Raw genomic sequence first — 22,655 nt, forward strand, 5'->3', positions numbered from 1 at the left:
CAAAAGAGTCCATAATGCAGTACTTGGATGTAATCTCAAAAACGACAGAATGATCTCTGTTCGTTTCCAAGGCAAACCATTCAATATCACAGTAATCCAAGTCTATGCCCCAACCAGTAACACTGAAGAAGCTGAAGTTGAACGGTTATATGAAGACCTACAAGACCTTTTAGAACTAACACCCAAAAAAGATGTCCTTTTCATTATAGGGGACTGGAATGCAAAAGTAGGAAGTCAAGAAATACCTGGAGTAACAGGCAAATTTGGCCTTGGAATACGGAATGAAGCAGGGCAAAGACTAATAGAGTTTTGCCAAGAAAATACACTGGTCATAGCAAACACCCTCTTCCAACAACACAAGAGAAGACTCTACACATGGACATCACCAGATGGTCAACACCGAAATCAGATTGATTATATTCTTTGCAGCCAGAGATGGAGAAGCTCTATACAGTCAACAAAAACAAGACCAGGAGCTGACTGTGGCTCAGATCATGAGCTCCTTATTGCCAAATTCAGACTTAAATTGAAGAAAGTAGGGAAAACCACTAGACCATTCAGGTATGACCTAAATCAAATCCCTTATGATTATACAGTGGAAGTGAGAAATAGATTTAAGGGCCTAGATCTGATGATAGAGTGCCTGATGAACTATGGAATGAGGTTTGTGACATTGTACAGGAGACAGGGATCAAGACCATCCCCATGGAAAAGAAATGCAAAAAAGCAAAATGGCTGTCTGGGAAGGCCTTACAAATAGCTGTGAAAAGAAGAGAAGCAAAAAGCAAAGAAGAAAAGGAAAGATATAAGCATCTGAATGCAGAGTTCCAAAGAATAGCAAGAAGAGATAAGAAAGCCTTCCTAGGTGATCAATGCAAAGAAATAGAGGAAAACAACAGAATGGGAAAGACTAGAGATCTCTTCAAGAAAATTAGAGATACCAAGGGGACATTTCATGCAAAGATGGGCTCGATAAAGGACAGAAATGGTATGGACCTAACAGAAGCAGAAGATATTAAGAAGAGGTGGCAAGAATACACAGAAGAACTGTACAAAAAAGATCTTCACGACCCAGATAATCACGATGGTGTGATCACTGACCTAGAGCCAGACATCCTGGAATGTGAAGTCAAGTGGGCCTTAGAAAGCATCACTACGAACAAAGCTAGTGGAGGTGATGGAATTCCAGTTGAGCTATTTCAAATCCTGAAAGATGATACTGTGAAAGTGCTGCACTCAATATGCCAGCAAATTTGGAAAACTCAGCAGTGGCCACAGGACTGGAAAAGGTCAGTTTTCATTCCAATCCCAAAGAAAGGCAATGTCAAAGAATGCTCAAACTACCGCACAATTGCACTCATCTCACATGCTAGTAAAGTAATGCTCAAAATTCTCCAAGCCAGGCTTCAGCAATACATGAACCATGAACTTCCTGATGTTCAAGCTGGTTTTAGAAAAGGCAGAGGAACCAGAGATCAAATTGCCAACATCCACTGGATCATGGAAAAAGCAAGAGAGTTCCAGAAAAACATCTATTTCTGCTTTATTGACTATGCCAAAGCCTTTGACTGTGTGGATCACAATAAACTGTGGAAAATTCTGCAAGAGATGGGAATCCCAGACCACCTGACCTCCCTCTTGAGAAATCTGTTTGCAGGTCAGGAAGCAACAGTTAGAACTGGACATGGAACAACAGACTGGCTCCAAATAGGAAAAGGAGCACGTCAAAGCTGTATATTATCACCCTGCTTATTTAACTTCTATGCAGAGTACATCATGAGAAACGCTGGACTGGAAGAAGCACAAGCTGGAATCAAGATTGCCGGGAGAAATATCAATAACCTCAGATATGCAGATGACACCACCCTTATGGCAGAAAGTGAAGAGGAACTCAAAAGCCTTTTGATGAAAGTGAAAGAGGAGAGTGAAAAAGTTGGCTTAAAGCTCAACATTCAGAAATTGAAGATTATGGCATCTGGTCCCATCACTTAATGGGAAATAGATGGGAAACAGTGGAAACAGTGTCAGACCTTATTTTGGGGGCTCCAAAATCACTGCAGATGGTGACTGCAGCCATGAAATTAAAAGATGCTTACTCCTTGGAAGAAAACCTAGATAGCATATTGAAAAGCAGAGACATTACTTTGCCAACAAAGGTCCGTCTAGTCAAGGCTATGGTTTTTCCTGTGGTCATGTATGGATATGAGAGTTGGACTGTGAAGAAGGCTGAGCGCCGAAGAATTGATACTTATGAACTGTGGTGTTCAAGAAGACTCTTGAGAGTCCCTTGGACTGCAAGGAGATCCAACCAGTCCATTCTGAAGGAGATCAGCCCTGAGATTTCTTTGGAGGGAATGATGCTGAAGCTGAAACTCCAGTACTTTGGCCACCTCATGGGAAGAGTTGACTCATTGGAAAAGACTCTGATGCTGGGAGGGATTGGGGGCAGGAGGAGAAGGGGACAACAGAGGATGAAATGGCTGGATGGATTGGGGGCAGGAGGAGAAGGGGATGACAGAGGATGAAATGGCTGGATGGCATCACTGACTCGATGGACATGAGTCTGAGTGAAGTCCGGGAGTTGGTGATGGACAGGGAGGCCTAGTGTGCTGCGATTCATGGGTTGCGAAGAGTCAGACATGACTGAGCGACTGAACTAAACTGAACTGAACAAGGACAAGTCTTTTGGGTCTTCCTAAGCCCTGTCTAGGATGCTCTGCTCCCTCCTGACTCCCATCCTTCGGCCAACAGCACCCTGGACCAACGGGGCCCCCGTGTCCACCCAGGCCTGCTCTGGGCTCGGGAGTACTGCCCTGTCATAGGCTAATGGGGAGGAGGTGAGTGCTGCCTTCGGCTTAGGAGTCTTACCTGGAAAGGTTCACCCCAATTACTTATTTTAAGAGCAAATCAAGGCTCAGATCTGAAGTGCCCACTGTATGCTGCTGCTGCTGCTGCTAAGTCGCTTCAGTCATGTCCGACTCTGTATGACCCCATAGACGGCAGCCCACCAGACTCCCCCATCCCTGGGATTCTCAAGGCAAGAACACTGGAGTGGGTTGCCATTTCCTTCTCCAATGCATGAAAGTGAAAAGTGAAAGTGAAGTTGCTCAGTCATGTCCGACTCTTAGCGACCCCATGGACTGTAGCCCATCAGGCTCCTCCATCCATGGGATTTTCCAGGCAAGAGTACTGTATGAAAACACCCAAATGGCTTCATCACCACCATGAGGACCCCTCAGGTAAGGAATTTGAGGACTTCAGTTTCCCAGGTTTTTTAATTCTTTACTTAAAAAGAAAACCAGTATACCAAAGGTTTAAGTTATTTATTTCTGACGATCAATTAACCTTGCTCCCATAAACATTCATAAAAATCAATTACCAGCTTATTGAAAGAATTAATAAAATTGACACCATTGATTGTAACCCTTTAGCAAGAGCAATAGGCCTCCAGGCAAAGAGAAAGATCCTATTTTTAAGAGGTTCTTCATGTGGATGGTCAGAGGGTATTCTAAAGGTGTTGCCAGGGGTTCCCTGATGCCCTTCAGACAAGAGCCAAGCAGGTATGTTCCCCACATCAAAACTGACACAGAACAGATCAGCTAGGGGTTTTCATTGAATATTAAAATGCAATCGTAACCTCCTCAAAAGAGACAGGAGAGGAGAAGGAAATGAAGAGTCTTTAAGAAAAAAACAAAAAACAAAAACAGCAGCCTGAATTTGGATGCAATTATATCCACCCTAATCAGAAGTGTTAGATCACAATTAGCTGCTTTTAAAGACACAGTTCAATCTATTAATTTAATCATCAGTGTCATGTGTGAGGCCATTACTAAAGGTGTAATTAAATGGGATGTTCTATGTGTGTGAGTGCTAAGTTGCTCAGTCATGTCTGACTCTTTGCGACCCCATGGACCCTAGCCCACCAGGCTCTTCTGTCCGGGAGATGTTCTAGGCAAGAACACTGGAGCAGGTTGCCATGCCCTCCGTCAGCGGATCTTCCCAACCCAGGGATCAAACCCATGTCCTTACATCTCCTGCATTGACAGGTGGGTTCTCTACCACTAGCGCCACCTGGGAAGCCTGAGATGTTCTACTATTTCCTAATCAACTGGATCTCCCACAGATGACGTGGGCCCTCGCACCTTGCCTTATTACAGAACTGCTCCCCTGGAAGGGGTGCTTTATGCACAATTTTTGTAGGAGAAAACCAAAAGTCAAAGTCCCACTTGCATTGACATAAAAATGCAACCGACCCCTCAGAAAGAAAATTCAGTCACTTACCAGCCACAAAACTGGGAAAAGATGCCACCTTCTTTGTCTGTTAGGAAATATGAAAACACATACACAACAGTTGTACGCAGTTGGCCCATAAAATCTAAGCTGACACCATAATGTGACAAGTCTGATCCCATGAGTGACCAGTCTCTCCAAGAAACCAGCTCCTTATAGCAAAGCAGTGTCTTTTGGGCTCCATGATGTTTGAGTGGGGTGCCTGTTAACAATTCTCATGGGAAAACCTGGGATACAAAAGGCCATCAGCTGAGACCTAGGGACCCCCAGACTAGCACATCACTGCTAAAAAGGAAAACACCTAGTGGTTCTCCAACTGGTGGGCCTGAGTATTCCCATCTTTTGGCCACATCACACAGCATGTGGGATCTTAGTTCCCTGATCAGGGATCAAACTTGTGCCCTTTGCAGTGGAAGGTCAGAGTCTTTACCACTGAAGGAAAGTCCCCACAGGCACATCTTTAAAAGCAAGATGAAAGAGGGACTTCCCTGGAGATCCAGGTTAGGACTCCCCATTGGCATCAATGACTCAGAGGATATGAGTTTAAGCAAACTCTGGGATAGTAAAGGACAGGGAAGCCTGGTGTGCTGCAGTCCATAGGGTTGCAAAGAGTTGGACGTGACTTAGTGACTGAACAATAACAATTTCCATTGCAGGGGGGGCACGTTGATTCTTGGTCAGGGAATTAAGATCCCACATGCCAGGCAGAGCAGCCATAAATAAATACATACATAAAATTTTTTTTTAAATAAAAGCAAGATGAAGGAGATCAGACACCACTGCATGAGTGACCACAGTTATTTCATCCAAGTTACAAAACCTCATCCAAACCGTGCTTTCCAGATAAGGGAAATGACTTGCTTGAGGCCTCATTCTAACAACCTCCCCATCAGGGCAGTGGGAGTTTACACAGGATTGTTTTTAAAATCCACACAGCTGGTTTAGAACAGCGCTTATGGCAATTTCTGTAGACATTTCTGGTTCTCACAACCTGAGGAGGAGGGTTTCTACCAGCACAGAGTTGGGAGAGGCCAGGGATGCATCTAAACATCCTGTGGTGCCAGGGACGTCCCCCCCACAACAAAGAAGGATCTGGCCCCAGAAATCCATGGTGCTACTACCCTTGAGTAATCCTGCTTTAGAACGTGACCGTCAGGGGGGTAGACTGAGCCTCCATCAAATTGGGGAGCACCAATGAGCCCCGTGGACCAGAAGCAACACAGGAGCGCATGGCGGTGGGGGGCTGAGTCAATAGAAAAGGGACTTCCCTTCCTCCCCCGGGGCCGCCTCCTCCTGCAGGGCCACCTGGCTTTGCTTGTCAGGACCCCCTTCTCCTAGGCACTGGGTGGGACCAGAGCCCTGTCCCACCCACATGGGATGGTGAGCCCATGGGGACAGGGCAGGCAGCTCCCATGTCAAGGCCCCTGGTCAGAACTCTCACCTCTGGGATGTTGTTATTGTCAACTGGTCCATTGAGATCAGAGCGCTGTTGCTTTCTTGGCTGCTCCAAACCATTGCAAACCTGGAAACCAGGAAGTTAAAGATACAGATGAGGTCTTCACATGTTAGAAAAAATTTACAAATGACTTTAAAAATAGTTTAAAATAAATAAAATAAAAATTTTTTAAAGAGACCAAGATACAAAACTGGAGACATGATACAATTTTGTAAAATATATGTGTACATAGGTATGTGTGGGTGCACACAGATATAATTTAACTTCTCTGTCAATAACATGTAGACTTTCATACATCTCAAAAGTTATGTGAATCATGGTTTCTAATTTTATTGTTTATTATTCTTTTCAATTGTGGCAAAGTGCATATGACAGAAAATTTGTGACTGTAACCGTCTCTAAGTGTCCCAGTTCAGCAGCAACTAAGTACTTTCACCTAAATGGGCAACATCACCATCCATCTCAAGAACTCTCGTCATCCGAAAAAACTGAAACTCTGTCCCTATCAAACACTAACTTCCTATTCCTGCATCCCCCAGCCCCTGGCACCCACCAGTTATCTCTGTACTCAAAGGAACTCATATAAGTGGACTCATACAAGATTTGTATTTTTCATGACTGGTTTGCTTCACTGAGCATCACGTCCTCAAGGTTCATTCCTGTTGAAGCAGGTGTCAGAAAAAGCTGAATAATATTCCACCTTTTATAAAGACCACATTTTGTTCATCCATTCATCTGTCCATAGACACTGGGATAGATTCCATCTTTTGGCTTATTGTGAATAATGCTGCTACAAACGTGAGTGTACAGTTACCTCTTAGAGTTCCTGCCTTCAGTTCTTTATGTATATGCATATATATACATACATACATATATATATAATATATACACACACACACACACACACACACCCCCAGAGGGGCTTCCCAGGTGGTGCTAGTGGTAAAGACTCTGCCTGTCTATGCAGGAGACGTAGGAGATGCAGAGACACAGGTTCAATCCCTGGGTTGGGAGGACCCACCCTGGAGAAGGAAGTGGCAACCCACTCCAGTTTTCTTGCCTGGAGAACCCATGGACAGAGGAGCCTGGTGGGCTACAGTCCATGGGGCTGCAAAAAGTCAGACACCACTGAGCCTGAGTATTAGATGTGACAGATTAGGTACCAGCAGTAGGACTACAGGATCATACAGCGATTTTACTTCTAATCTTTGGAGGAACTACCATATTGTTTTCCACAGCAGCTAAACCATTTTATATTCCCAGCAAGTGTCCAAAGGTTAAAATTATGTTTCTAAAAAAACTTTAATTCTTAGTTCAATGCAAATTCTAAAATCCAAATTATTTAGTTAGAGCAAAATAATCTACTGTTAGAGGGGAAAAAATGTCCCAAAGACACATCATAAGTCTTCTCTTAAAGAAGACACTCATCCAAAATTCCACTTAGTTCAATGAACAAAACTTAAAGTTGAGGTATATTTTCTCTACTTAACACCCTGTCTTAACATGTGTGCTAAGTCGCTTCAGTAGTGTCCGACTCTTTGTGACCCCATGGACTGTAGCCCACCAGGCTTCTCTGTCCATGGAATTCTCCAGGCAAGAACATTGGAGTGGGCTGCCATTTCCTCCTCCAGGGGATCTTCCCGACCCAGGGACTGAACCTGCATCTCCTGCATTGGCAGGTGGGTTCTTTACCACTAGCACTACCTTTGGAAGCCCTTAGTGCCCTGTACTCCAGAAAATCTCCTCAGATCCAAGAACTGAAACTGCTGTCCAAACCCCAAAGCATGCTCTGGTAAGCCAGCATCACAAGTCAAGTTCCAGAACTTTCCTGAAATAAGTTAGCAAGCATCACTTCCCTGGTAGCTCGGCAGTAAAGAATTTGCCTACCAATGCAGGGGACACGAGTTCAATTCCTGGTCTGGAAAAATCCCACATGCCATGGAGTAACTAAGGCCCGTGCACCACAGCTACTGAGCCTGTTGTGCTCCAGGGCCCGTGCTCCACAACAAGAGAAGTCACTACAGTGAGAAGCCCACACACTGCAGTTAGAGAGTAGCCTCTGCTCGCCACAACTAGAGAAAAGCCCACACGCAGCAACAAAGACCCAGCGCAACCAAAAATAAATAAAGTATCAAGCAGTAGCAATATGATGACAAGACAATAATAAGTTTTATTTACAAATAAATTTATACTATGAACATACACATACATTATACTTACATTTATTTATGAAGAACTTTTTTTTTTAAAGGAAGACGGCTGTTTAGGAAAGTGGGTTCTAACCAGACACCTAGCCTGCCTGCATCTTCATCTTGGACTTATAGCCTCAGCCTCCAGATCTGAGAGAAATAAATGCATGTTGTTCTAAGTTCCCTGGTTTATGATACTCTGATTTAGCAGCCTGAAAGGACTAAAAGATAACACTCCTTCCACGAATGTTACAGTTTGGTCTAGAATGTAATTTTTCTGGCAGGAAGAGGACCATCATGTGGGGTAATAGACTCTCAATGAGGTGCCAGATACATGGTGGGGAAAACAGTACCTCCAGGACTGCCACCTGCCTTGTGTCAGGTGCCTCTGAGAAATGGAAGAGGTCTCCATTCTGAGGGACCCACTTTGGGCTTGGCCAGGGAACCCAGGCTGGCCAGACGTCAGTGCCTCACATCATCCTACCTCCACCCCAATACCTCAGCATGGGGCCAACAGCATGTGGTGACCATGGGCAACACAAAGTCTCAGGCTCACATCGAAGGGCAGCTTCTCCCCAAAGCTTCCGCAGCCTGGACCCTTCCCTCTGGAGCAACATTTCCTTTAACTCCCTTGGACCTCTCATCACCATGGCAACCACATCTCATGAAAAACAACCAGAGTTGTTTCCAGAGAGGCAGGGGGTGACTTCTGCTGCTTCTCCTTGGGAAAACCCATCTGGTGCTCCCATCATCATCTCATGGCAGGGGTGGGGGGCTTGGCAGCAGGTGACACAGCATCCGAAATGAGCATGGTGAGAGGCCCACGTGGACGTGGGGTCCTGGAATCTTATAGGAAGATGCTATTCAACCCTTTGTGCCCTCCCCACGGCCCAGCAGCCAGGTGCACCTCAAAATAAAATGCCAGCCAGGGTTATCTCTGATTTTCACAGCCAACATGGAAAGCTGGGCCATATCCCTCATTAAGTAATTCCAGTGGGCATTCTTGGTGCCACCCACTGGAACCCCTATCAGCCATCGCTGGTGAGGAGGGGCAGGTGAACTGAAACATGCTAATGCAGCAGGAACCCCAAACCTGCCCTTCATGGATCCCTGAGAGCAGAACACTATCTGGTGGCACAGGTTGGGCACAAAAAGCCAGCACCAGGGCCAGCTGTTCAGGGCAGAGATGACGTGCCTGTAAGAAAAATCCACTCATTTGAAAAATGAATAAATACACCCAGGCTTCCCGGATGGCTCAATGGTAAAGAATCTGCCTGCCAGTGCAGGAGACATAAGAGACGAGAGTTCTATCCCTAGGTGGGGAGAATCCCCTGGAGAAGGAAATGGCAACCCAATCCAGTATTCTTGCCTGGACACCCCCATGGACAGAGGAGCCGGGTGGGCTATAGTCTACGGGGTTGCAAAGAGTCGGACATGACTAGGCACACACGCATGCAGACAAAAAACATCCTGGCTCCAGTTGGTGAAATTAAAGCTGGAGCTTTTTAAACGTGTCAATTCTGATTGTGCCTGCTGGATTAAACTGAAAATCCGGTGAAATGATCCACGTGGCTTCGGATGGAATAATGGCAAACAAGCACATGCCCACTCACTCTAGAGTCATCTGGAACAAAAGCCAAGTGTTTCCAAATGTGGTCCTGGATGACACGGGGATGAGAGACATGGAGGGGAGATCCGTCAGGGACAGACAGCATCAACACAAGGCCAAGGAAGCCACTGCTTCCCACTGGACTGTCCCATCTCTCTCCAGACAGGACTCAGTGTCAGAGAAACCCCAGTGCTGCACTCAGCAAAGGGAGAACCTTCTCCAGGAATCCTTTCTTGTTTTCAAAGTCATTGGTCAACTGACACATCAGTCATTCCATCCAAGACGTGCCCTCCTCCGTCCTGCTCAGGGAAGTGGGGGGCGGGGGTGGGTGCAACTGGGACAGCGACACTACAGATGCTCCCATGGGGCCAAGCTGGGGGCATCCCCCACAGGGCTGCTGATGGTCTGATCACTGACGGTCTCATCAGTGCCCTCCTCATCTTCTCTCAGAGGCCCTTCGATCCATCCCCTGACAAATGGTGGCTCAGAAAAATAACAATCTGGTTCTGTACCTCTCAGCATTCAGGCCACTCCATGATCTTCACCTGGAGGAGGAGAAGCCCTTGGATCAAGTCTTGACTCTTCTCTCACTTATCCCTCCGGGGACGATCACATCTTCTCAAAGCCACCGCTGCTACTGCTTAGTCGCTTCAGTCGTGTCCAACTCTGTGCCACTCCATGGACTGCAGGCCGCCAGGCTCCTCTGTCCATGGGATTCTCCAGGCAAGAATACTGGAGTGGGTTGCCATGCCCTCCTCCAGGGGATCTTCCTGACCCAGGGATCAAACCCGGTCTCCCACATTGCAGAGGGACTCTTTACCATCTGAGCCACCAAGGAAGCCAAAACTCTGGCTTAAGAGAATCATGACGAGATCCACTGGGGAAGCCACTGGGGGCCTGGCCTTACTCTCTGTGACTTGTCTGATAAAACTTCCTCCACCACCAACACTGGGCCCCTCTGGCGCCTCATTCCATCGTTCACTCTCTGTTCACAGGGCGCCTTAGGAAGGGGTGGAGGGTACCCTGGGGGCAAGACTTTCTGAGTAGAGCCATGTTTTCCTAAACTGGCCTCTGTGTCTCCATCCTCATTACTATTTCAAAAATACACTTTGTGAGGCTGCCATAGTGATTCCTCTAATTGATCTGGGCAAAGTAGATTGAAACATTCTGTAAAGGATTCACCATTCTAGATGCCATTAAGAACATTCATGATTCACAGGAAGAGGTCAGAACATCAACAATGACAGGAATTTAGAAGTTGATTCCGACCCTCATGAATGACTTTGAAGTGGATTCCTGAGCGGAAGAAGTAACTACAGATGTGGTGGCAACAGTAAGAGAACTAGAATTAGAAGTGGAGCCTGAAGATGTTACTGAATTACCGCAATCTCATGATACAATTTAAATGCATGAGGAATTTGCTTCTTATGGATGAACAAAGAAAGTGGTTTCTTGGGAAGGAATCTAATCCTGGTGAAGATGCTGTGAAGATTGTTGAAATGACAACAAAGGATTTAGAATATTACATAAACTTAGCTGATGAAGCAGTGGCAGAGTTCCAAAATTGGATTGGATTGACTCCAGTTTTGAAAGAAATTCTACTGTGGGTAAAAATGCTCTCAAACTGCATTGCATGATACAGAGAAATTGTTTGTGAAAGGAAGAGTCCATCAATTGAGGTAAATTTCACTGTCATCTTATTTTAAGAAATTGCCATGGCCACCCCAGTCTTCAGCAACCACCAGGCTGACCAGTCACCAGCCATCCACACTGAGGCCAGGCCTTCTGCCTGCAAAAAAGATGACAACCCCAGAAGGCTCAGATGATGCTTAGTATTTTTTAGCAATAAAGTATTCCTTTATAATAATTTTTAAATTTTATTTATTAATTTTGGCTATGCTGGGTCTTCGTTGCTACGTGGGTTTGTCTCTAGTTGCAGCAAGCGGGGGCTGCTCTCTAGTTGAAGTATTCAGGCTTCTCACTGCAGTAGTTTCTCCTGTTTCAGAGCAGGGGCTCTAGAGTGCCATCTCAGTAGTTGTGGTACACAGGCTTAGTTGCCCCGAGACATGTGGGACCTTCCTGGACCAGGGATCAAGCCTGCATTCACATGAGGATTCTTATCCACTGGACCACCAGTTAAATACTAAAGTACTCTTAAATTAAGGTACACATTGTTTTTTAAACACTATTACACACCTAACAGATGACAGTATAGTGTGAATATAACTTTTGGATGCACTGAGACATCAAAAAATGTGTGTGACTCACTTTATTGAGACATTCACTTAACTGCAGTGGTCTGGCATCAAACCACAATATCTCAGGGGTCTGCTAACACAGAAGGAGAGCAGATTTGTCATCACCAGGGTCTACAGGGAGAGGAAATTGGGGACTGACTGCTTGGTCCAGTGGCTAAGACTCCTCACTCCCAATGCAGAGGGCCTGGTTTCAATCCCTGGTCAGGGAACTAGATCCCAAATGCCCCAACTAAGACTCAGTACAGTCAATAAATACAAATGAATATTTAAAAAATAATAAGCATGGTCTCCTCTAGGGTTGAGGAAAATGTTCTAGAACTGAGTGGTGGTGGTTGTACAACATTGCAGTCGATGTCACTGAATTGTACCCTCTAAAATGGTCAAATCAGTAAATTTCATGTTATGTGTCTATAGCTACACTTTTAAAGTAACAGGGAAAGGAGTAAAGAGACCTCAAATGATCAAAAACACACTGACTCCACCTTTGACACCCCTTTCAACTAAGCACTAGATTCCTGCATGGCCGTCAGGGCCAGCTGGTGCAGGACTAGTGCTCACTAGGGACACAAGGGGCAGGGGGAGGAGGCGGGCAGCCCAAATACAGTGACAGGACCACAGATACTTCTCCTTCCAAAACACCTGCCCCCCACCCTGGATGTCACAGTTGCATTCCAGATTCCGTCCTGGGGAAGGAGGCACCCCAACGCTCCGGGCAGTTATAGGACCAGGGAGCATCACATGTGATTTAGCTCAATTCTCAAAGGTGAAAAGCCCCATGACCCCTGGGGGCCAGCAGGCTGTTTCTCCCACTGGTTTCATAAGTTTGCTACAAACACACCCATCCCTGCCAGTAACTATAAGGTAAGGAGCTCTGTGTGAACAGTTCAATCACAGCCTAATGACAGCAGTTTAATGACCCTCCAGGGTGAAGAGCAACCTTTTGGTATTGCAGCAAGTTCAGGCCAGTAGCTCTTGTGAGCCCGGAGACCCTCCCTGTTCCCCCAACCACTCCCCTTTCAGCATAGAGCCCCTCACACATTCTGGGAAAGTGAATGTGGCATCAGATAAGTGCATGAAACCAAGGCACCCAGGTCAGAAGGAAACCAGATGAGGATGCTAAGTCAATGTTCAAATTCCAGCTCCAAGACACTTCCCATATTTAGCTTGTCCATAGAGACTGCCATTCCCAGCCTAGAACTGCCCAAACCAGCTCTCTGTTCTCTGGACATGAGAAGGAATTCTCTGTTCCAGTCAATACTTTTAGTCCTGGACTTCCCTGGTGGCCTGCCAATGTAGGAGATGTGAGTTTGATCCCTGGTCCGGAAGATCCCACATGCCATGGAGCAGGCCATGGAGCAGCTAAGCCGGTGCACCACAATTACTGAGCCTGTGCTCTAGAGCCCATGCTCTGCAACAAGAGAAGCCACCACAGTGAGAAGCCCATGATAACTAGAGAGTAGCCCCCCACTCACCACAACTACAGAAAAGCCTGAGCAGCAGTGAAGACCCAGCACAGCCAAAAATAAATTAATAAATAAGTCCTAAATAATACTATTGGCATGTGTGTGTTCAGTCGTGTCCAACTCTTTGCAACCCCATGGTTTTAGCCCACCAGGCTCCTCTGTCCATGGAATTTTCCAGACAAGAAATACTGGAGTGAGTTGCCATTTTCTTCTCCAAATAATACTACTAGTCCTAAATAATAAACAACTCAATGGAACTGCCTACAGCTACCAATACTAAATCATATAACTCCTAATTTGAAAAGCAAGTTTAACCAGGAGATCCCAATGATCTAGTGAACTTCTATTAAATCTACTGTTATGAATGTGCTGTACAGAACATCTGGTTTTCTTAAAGTTGAGGATGAGGAGAGAGTGTTTTCATAGTAAATTTGATAACATATTTTTCTTTTAATGATACTAACAAGGTACGACCTCAATCATTTCATGTAACCCAGTGGTCTGCATGATCTATGTGAAAGCCCAGCAGGAATAATAATCTGCGGTCCAACCCTCCTCTGCCCTTCCACCCCTGCCAAGGTGGGATCACGTCTGTTACTGGACAAGACCCCAGAAGGAGAGAGGGAAGGTGCCCCCTCCTCACTCAGGATGTGGTTGTCTACTCATGGCTCATCTTAATCCTGAATATCCTGAAAACTTCCAGAGATGTGCAGATCCACCCAGTGTCCACAGGCCCACATGAGTGTGGTCAGCTATCTCTCCTGTGGGTCCACCAGTCCTTCGGATAGACAAAGAATGTTTTGTTTGCATGATATGGGTTACAGGGGCTCAGATTGGCTCAACTTGGTTTCAGATGATTTTAGTTGGCTCGGCCTGGTGAATGGGACAAGAGTCTTTTCTTGTTAGATATACCTAAAATAAAATGTATCATTTTAACCAATTTTAGGTGGACAATTAAGTGGCATTAGGTGCATGCACACCGATGTACAATCATCACCACCATCCGGCCCCAGAACTTTTCATCATCCCCAATGGAAGCTCTGTCTCCATTAAACACTAACCCCATCCCCCCCAAATCCCACCAACTCCCAGTCTGCCTCCATCTCTGTGGGTTTAATTAGTCTAGGTACCTCACTTGTGTGGAATCATATAGGATTTGACTTTTTGTGAGGCTATTTTCACTCAGCACAGTGGCCTCAAGGTTCATCCCTGTTGTAGCATCTCCTTTCTTTTTAGGGATGAATAATATTCCATTGTATTGTATGTAAAAGTCTTTCTTAGGTAACTAACTGTGGCTCAGAAGAGAAATCAATCTTCCCACAAATACTGAAAATAATGACCAAGCTGAGATCTCTGAATTTGTGCCAAGCAGCCCATATTTTAGGTGACTTAGAATCCTTTGGCTTAATTCCCTGTTTCATTTTTTTCCTGGCATTTAGAAAGGGGGTTGTAGATTAAATAAGATATCGGGCAAAAAAAACCTCAGGTAGCAAGTCTACTTCATGACATCTCCCATTGCAAATTTGCAAATTCAATGTAACAAGAAAAACTCTAACCCACCACCACTCTTGTGTCTGGAGTAGGTTTTGAGGACCAGTGAATGACTACATTATCCCCTCATTTCTTGAAATTAACATTCACATTTCTAAAAGTGACCAGCATGCTATGTTTTATATTCATGGGTCCCCATGAATGAATAAACGAATGAATGAATGCAGAAGGGAATAAACAGATCACAGCAACGAAGAGCATCTATTTTCAATGGCTTGCCTGGTGGCTCAGATGGTAAAAAATCTGCCTGCAATGTGGGAGATCCAGGTTCGAGAAGATCTGGGTTGGAAAGATCCCCTGGAGGAGGAAATGGCAACCCACTCCAGTATTCTTGCCTGGAGAATTCCACAGACAGAGGAGCCTGGGGGCAGGGGTGGTTACAGTCCATGGGGTCACACAGTTGGACATGACTGAGCTGACACACAGAGAAAGAAGAAGCAGCCTCAGTGGCCAGAGCTCCCCAGAAGCACCCAGAGACCTGGCTCAGGTAGGAGTAGTCTGGGTCTGAGCCCATCTGAGGAAGACCCTGGGATGGGTGAGTCTTCAGCAGAGCATAACCGTCCAAAGTCAGAGATCCAGAGGCTCCAGGAGTCAAGGTCAGGGACATGGATCTCCTAGCTGGCACCCGGGGCTGCTTTGAAGGGAAGCTTGAGACCCAAAGACTAAGAGGGAGGGGTCGGGGTGGGGCAGAGCTGCACCAACAGTCAAAATGGGCAACGGAGGCAGAATCTGAGGCCATCTGCAAGTGTTTGGGCTGATGAAGAGGACTGACCAAGGAGGGTAAACAGGCAACGCCCCCAACAGCAACCTCCCTCCAAGCTGATGTGGTGCTCCCCCAGCACTGTCCTGAGCCACAGACCCTCATCTAAACTCTAGCTCAGGCCCTCTGACCTATCCAGCCTGGCTGCACCCAGCACAGGGCAAGTGGCCAGCAGAGGGGCAGACCCAACATTTGTGTCAGTACCAAGGACAGCGCATGGCCAGCTCAGTCACCATGCCTGAAGAGGACCATCTGTTTGCTGCTGGAACCAACCAGAGGGACCCAACAAGTTCAGATCCAGGCATCCGTTCACTCCAGCAGTCTGGGCCTGGGCTTGGGCTCAGGTGGAGAGACCAGCTTTTCTCCTGTGAAGGCTGATCATGGTCCTGGCAGGGTCTGGAGTCCACTCTCGGTCCTGGGGCACCCTCCTGTGTCACACCCTTTCTCAGCCTTTCTGAGCTGTGCTGAGTTCTCCTGAGTTGTCCATGGCATGCACTAGTGCAAAGCTGGGAGGTATTCTTGGTTAGCTTCCTATCACCACAGGGCCGTGTCTTTTTTAGTCACCGATTAGCACTGACCGTGATCTGAGTGCTTTGGGGTGCAAACCCCATGACTGCCTCTGCCACGCTGTTCCATCTCCAAATCTCATGCTCGGCAATGTGGTCTTTCTCCATGAACAGAAGCTGTTGCTATATATTCTCCTATGGAGCCCTGCACTTCCTGGGGAATGTCATGAGAATAACGGATCCTCTGGGATGTGTCTCGAGTTCCTGGAACTTGTAGGGGATGCTGATGGTGTTCAGGGATGGAAGATGCTGGGGAGTCAGCACCCTGCCCCAGTCCTCCACCCAGTTCTCTGTTGCTTAAATCTGCCCTGGACACATTCCATGGCACATCCATGCCATTCGAATCAAAGCAGTGCAATTCCAGCTCCACACATGGCAGGCACCCTCTTCCTTGGCACCTGTTTTTATAGATGCTGCCAAACCCATCCCCTCTGTCCCTTACACAGGAGCCTCTGCCCTGGCCATCCACCTGAGATGCTCTGGGCCTTCCTGACGTCCTGCCCCTTAGCCCCCTTGAGGTTCCCAGCCCCCTGATGGCCCAGCTCTGTCCCTCTCACATCACCATCCTCAAGCCAGGTCCTTCACTTCCACTTGTCCTCCTGGCCTCGTCACAATCCCCAACCCTGCTGCATGCTGAGGATACCCATGACCTCCAGGTTCAGCCCTTCCTGGTCAGCTAATTTCCCAAAGCCCCCCCTCTAAGTCCCAGGGCCACCCTGCTTATCACCCATTGCCTTATCACTTATCGCCTGTCCCCAGAAAGCCTGCCTGGGACTCGTGGGCCGGGCAGGGACTCCTCTAGGCTCCCAGTCACACCCAGATGGACAGAGAGTCTCTCCCTCTAGAATGAGGTTCTCCATGCAAGCTCAAGTCACTGTCATCTCTGCACCCCAGAGCCTAGCACATGGCAAGGGCAATTTCCTTGCACCACGTGGGAGGCTTTGCAGATGCAGCCAGCCCAGGAGATCAGGAGTGGCCTCAGTGGGAGAGTAGGCTCTGAAGGAATGCCAGTTCAGAAATTCAGAGCTGCCCCCCTCATGGGGGGGGCCTCCCCCATATCCACTAATGCAACAAGAGTTTCTTTACAGCCCAAAGCCCCCAGTGCATACACAACTGCCTTGAGTGACAGGAACACTCCAAAAATGAAGTCAGCTTATGCTTATCAATCTTTTAAAAAAAATCAAAAGGCATCAAGGGGAAGTTCTAGAAACTTAACTGTGAGTCAACAGGACATTTCGCCCAAACACAAGCTCTCACTTTATATATTTCTCAAATGCATGAACTCTTCTGGGGAAAAAATATTAATGAAGGCATTAAAATATGAAAGCATATATATGCAATGGAGTATTACTCAGCCATAAAAAGGAAAAATTGGAATAAAAAGTGAAAAAATGGAATATTACTCAGCCATAAACAGTCATAATAAGGAACTCCTTATTAGCCATAATAAGGATCTGAGCCACAGTCATCTCCTGGTCTTATTTTTGTTGACTGTATAGACCTTCTCTATCTTTGGCTGCAAAGGTCCATCTAGTCAAGGCTATGGTTTTTCCAGTGGTCATGTATGGATGTGAGAGTTGGACTATAAAGAAAGCTGAGTGCTGAAGAATTGATGCTTTTGAACTGTGGTGTTCAAGAAGACTCTTGAGAGTCCCTTGGACTGCAAGGAGATCCAACCAGTCCATCCTAAAGGAGATCAGTCCTGGGTGTTCATTGGAAGGACTGATGTTGAAGCTGAAACTCCAATCTTTTGGCTACCTGCTGCGAAGAGCTGACTCATTAGAAAAGACCCTGATGCTGGGAAAGATTGAGGGCAGGAGGAGAAGGGGACAACAGAGGATTAGATGGTTTGATGACATCACCGACTCAACGGACATGGGTTTGGGTGGACTCCGGGAGTTGGTGATGGACAGGGAGGCCTGGCGTGTTGCGGTTCATGGGGTCGCAAAGAGTCGGACATGACTGAGCGACTGAACTGAACTGAAAAAGGAATGAAATTTGATCATTTGTAGATAGAGATGTGGATGAACCGAGAGAGAGGCATACAGAGTGAAGTAAGTCAGAAAGAGAAAAACAAATACTATATATTAACACATATATGTGGAATCGAGAAAAATGGTACAGATGAACCTATTTGCACGGCAGGAATAGAGATGCAGACATAGAGAACAGACTTGTGGACATGGGGTAAAGGAGACTGTGGGATGAATTGGGAGACTGGAATTGACACATATACACTATCATATGTAAAATGGATAGCTAGTGGGAAGCTGCTGTATAGCACAGGGAGCTCAGTTCAGTGCTCTGTGATGACCTAGAGGGGTGGGATGGGTGTAGGAGGAGGCTCAAGAGGGAGGGGATATATGTATATATCCCCTGATATAAGCTGATTCACTTTGCTGAGGCTCAAGAGGGAGGGGATATATGTATATATCCCCTGATATAAGCTGATTCACTTTGCTGTACAGCTGAAACTAACACAACAATGTAAAGCAACTATCAGTTCAGTTCAGTTCAGTTGCTCAGTTGTGTCCTACTCTTTGCGACCCCATGAACCACAGCACACCAGGCCTCCCTGTCCATCACCAACTCCCGGAGTCCACCCAAACCCATGTCCATTGAGTCAGTGATGCCATCCAACCATCTCATCCTCTGTTGTCCCCTTCTCCTCCTGCCCTCAATCCTCCCCAGCATCAGCACTATATCCCAATAAAAATATATGAAAGCAATTCATTTTCATTTGTCCACAGAATTAGCCAAATATAAGTTCCTTTACAGGCATCTAATAATCACATCTTCTTTTTATATACACAAGGTTTTTTTGAAGGCAGCTTTTCAAAAGTGTTTATTACAAATATACACTTTACTTTGCTATAATTAAAAGAAAATATAGTTATGCTTAAATCCACTGGCCTCATTAGCATGCATTTCTTCTCCACATCTCTGTCAAACCTTCAAATAATTATTTGCAAAATGGTTATTTACAGTGAATTTCCAATTACACCAAGGCCCCCAGGCTTTCAGAGAAGTGTCACCAGATTCAACTACCCCTGTGAAATGCACTCAGGTTGCTGCCCCTTGCCACTAGGCTGTCCCAACCACTGGCCACAGCTGTCTGCACTTGCCGACAGTACTAGATCCCTGTGACTGACCAAAACCACCCAGAGAGGGGCAACAGTCTCAGGGACCACTCCCACACAAGCAGATCAGAGCAAGCAGGGGAAGGACCCAAGCTCTGCGGGGGGTCTGGGTGTCTGCTGGGAGCCCTGGTTGCCAATCAGCCTCAACAAGATTTCCTCAGCAATTACTACAGCATCTGATGGGTGAACAGGAGTGGCTGGAAAGTCCACGCATAACTGAACACGTGGAGCGCTGGCTCGAATTCTGACCTGTGGGCTGCATGGACACCTTTGCTCTCAGCCCCTCCCTCCGCTTCCCCAGGGCCAGCCAGAATCTTACCTCTTCTTGGGGCCACTTGGGCCTCTCCTCCGGGGTCCTGGTCTTGGTCTTGAAGCTCCTCTGAGGGTCGGCGGGGTGCTTGGCCTCAGGAGGGAGGTTCAGCGACTTGGGCCTGCCCTCGTGTCTGTTGGGGCCGCGGCTGGCTTCAGCCGGCGGGCAGGCCTCAGGGGAGTCCCCAGGCCCCGTCTCGGGCCCCCGTGGTGCGTGCTCGGGGCTGGCCTCGCCGCCACTTGTGATGCTGCTCATGCTCAGGCTCATCTTGATCTCGGCCACGATCTGATCGATGTCCTCCTCCTGGTCCTCTGGGTCCCCGTCCCTGCGCCTCGGGCGGTAGGGCGACGTGCTGCCTGCATTCCCATTGGCCTCAGCAGGGTAGTAGTCCTGGTAGGCCTCCTCGCTGGGACAGTAGTGGACGTCCTCTTCCTGGTCCCGGGAGTCCAGGACTGAGGCCTCATCCTCGGGGACAGAGAGGTGGCCGTCCCGGTAGCCAGGGCTGCCCGGGTCACTGTGGCCATGTGCATGTGGGCCCGTGGGCTCCGTCCACTCCTCCACCGCCTCCTGGCACTCATCTGTCTCCAGGTGTCGCGTGTCATGAGCCAGGTAGCCCTGCCCGTCACAGTCTGTGCCCTGCAGGTAGCTGTCGTCCTCGGGGCAGTAGCGGATGTAGTAGGTGATGCCCTCCTCCTCTTCGGGCAGCCCCTCATCGTAGTCCTCCTCCTCCGAGGTGTTGTTCACATAGTCGGAGCTGGAGTCCCCATCAGGGCTCTGGTCAGGGCCACCCTGCTCAGCAGGCACTGGGCTCTCGGGCCGCAGGGCCGCCAGCTCCAGGTCGGTGGGCACGTACTCCTCCAGGGCCAGTTCCGTGTCCTCACTTTCGGGTTCCGGGCCCGGCCTTGCCCTGTGGTCCAGCAGGCTGCTCGCCACACTCTGACGCTTCCGGTGGGCCATGGTGGGGCTCATACGGCCATCGTCACCAGGCAGCAGCCACTGCAAGGAGGAAGGATAACAGGAGAGTCAGAACCTGGCCCAAGAAGCACACCCAGGAGATGTAACTTGTGTCCGTTCAGATGACAGGACACCCCACCTCAGCTGACTCCGGTGTCAGGACCATTGCATGCCCTGCCAAGGAGACAGGAGGGCACCAGGGCTGGAGGAGGAAAAGGGGACCCTGGTGGCCCCCCAAGACACCTGCTGCTTCCTCCCAACTCGCCACTCACTCATGACTTCTCTGTCCTATATAATTGGAGTATAGTTGATTTACGATGTTGTGTTAGTTTCTCGTGACCAGAAAAGTGAATCAGTCATACATGTATAAACATATATATATATTTTTTCAGATCCTTTTCCATCATAGGTTATCACAAGGTATTGAATATAGTTCCCTGTGCTATACAGGTCTTTGTTGATTATCTAGATTATATATAGTAGTGTGAATGTGTTAATTCCAAACTCCCAATTTATTCCTCTCCCAATCCTTTCCCCTTTGGTAACCATAGTGAATTTTCCATGTCTGTGAGTCTGTTTCTGTTAGGTAAATAAATTCATTTACATCATTTTTTGGAGAAGAAAATGGCAACCCACTCTAGTATTCTTGCCTGGAGAATCCCACAGACAGAGGAGCCTGGCAGGTTACAGTCCATGGAGTCGCAAAGAGTCGGACAGGACTGAGTGACTAAGCACAGCACATTTGTAAGACAATTATGCAGCAATTAAAATATTTACAAAGAGTTTATTGCATAAAATATGCTGCTGTAATTTATTCACCACCCAATAAACAGAATAAACTGTGAAGAAATCCATTTAAATCCCAGCAGAGGTTTGATTTGAGTGATGAGACAGTGTTATTCACTTCCCTCCTTTATTCATTTTTGAGTGATATTTCTGGGGCTTCCCAGGTGGCGCTAGTGGTAAATAACCCACCTGCCAATGCAGGAGACATGGGTTCAAATCCCTGAGTCGGAAAGATCCCCTGGAGGAGGGCATGGCAGCCCACTCCAGCATTCTTGCCTGGGAAATCCTGTGGACAGAGAGCCTGGCATGCTATAGTCCACAGGGTCGAAAAGAGTGAGATACGATTAAGCAACTTTCACTTTCACTAAAGTGGCATTTACCTGTGTCGTGGGACACACGAACACTTAAAGACCTTGCAAGCCCCCCGCCCCAGAGTCTCAACAAACCCAATGGAGGCACCACCCAGGTGATCATTCACACCATCAATCATTCATTTACACCATCCTTCTCGCAATTCTCCCCTGGCTGTCTGCCAGCCCTGCCCCAACCCAGAACATTCTGTGACTTTCTGCAGGTTGTCGGGGGTGGGGGTGGGGGGGTGGGCACATCCTCCAGTGATGGCAGCTGGAAGGGTGTAAAAGGAAATTCCAAAAGCTGAGATGAAACTCCTGAGACAAAGGGCAGGATGCTCCGTCACTCTGTCAAATGATTATCTTCTGAATAAAAGATCTCTCTGGGGATTTCTTTGAATAGCCAGCCTCTCCTGGCTTATTTAAAATGATTTAACTCTACTTACATGTAACTTACCTAGAAACGTTTCCTCTGGGGGAAGCAGGGAACTCTGGGGTATTTAGTGCGGTGGTGGGGGCGGAGGAGGGATTATAAAAAAGAAGATGCAGGAGTCACCTGTGGCAGCTCCCCTCTGGACACACCTGGGTTTCTGTACCCCTGAATTCCCCACACACAGGCTCCCTCGTCCTTGGCTGGGGAAGGGCCAGCCCCTGCTGACAGGCAGCTCCCCACCACCCCTGGGCTCAGCTGTGTCCTCCCTACTGTTGCTAACAGCGTGCACGATGATTCTTCTGGCAGGAGACCTGGCTGTGTGCACACACACATTAAAACACGCGGGCACACACACACACACCCTCCCCTTTGCCCCCACCTCCCCATCTCCTAGAAACCTCTGACCCTAGAAAAGTCTGAGGAGGGGATACACTGCAGGTACTTAACAAATGAGGGCCCTGCCTTTGACTTCTCAAGACAAAAATTCAAAAGGATGCCCAGGCTGTCAGCTGGCAGTCGCTGACGTGTGGCTGGCAGCTG

General features: G+C 47.5%; 1 protein-coding gene across 6 annotated transcripts in view; it reads right to left on the reverse strand.

Annotated features, from left to right (window-relative positions):
* Positions 1–22,655, reverse strand: part of APBA2 (amyloid beta precursor protein binding family A member 2) — a 137,404-nt gene that overhangs the window by 25,973 nt on the left and 88,776 nt on the right. For all 6 annotated transcript variants that reach the window (XM_044932769.2, XM_006066407.4, XM_025271825.3 and 3 more), the window contains 3 exons: positions 19,602–20,588; positions 5,732–5,812; positions 4,282–4,318 (listed from right to left, as the gene is read on the reverse strand). In XM_044932769.2, coding sequence (XP_044788704.2) covers positions 4,282–4,318; positions 5,732–5,812; positions 19,602–20,561 — 1,078 coding nt within the window. In that variant the 5' untranslated portion in view covers positions 20,562–20,588. The remainder of the gene's footprint in view (positions 1–4,281; positions 4,319–5,731; positions 5,813–19,601; positions 20,589–22,655) is intronic.

The sequence above is a fragment of the Bubalus bubalis genome, chromosome 20 (genome assembly GCF_019923935.1).
Source record: "Bubalus bubalis isolate 160015118507 breed Murrah chromosome 20, NDDB_SH_1, whole genome shotgun sequence".
Lineage (NCBI taxonomy): Eukaryota > Metazoa > Chordata > Mammalia > Artiodactyla > Bovidae > Bubalus > Bubalus bubalis.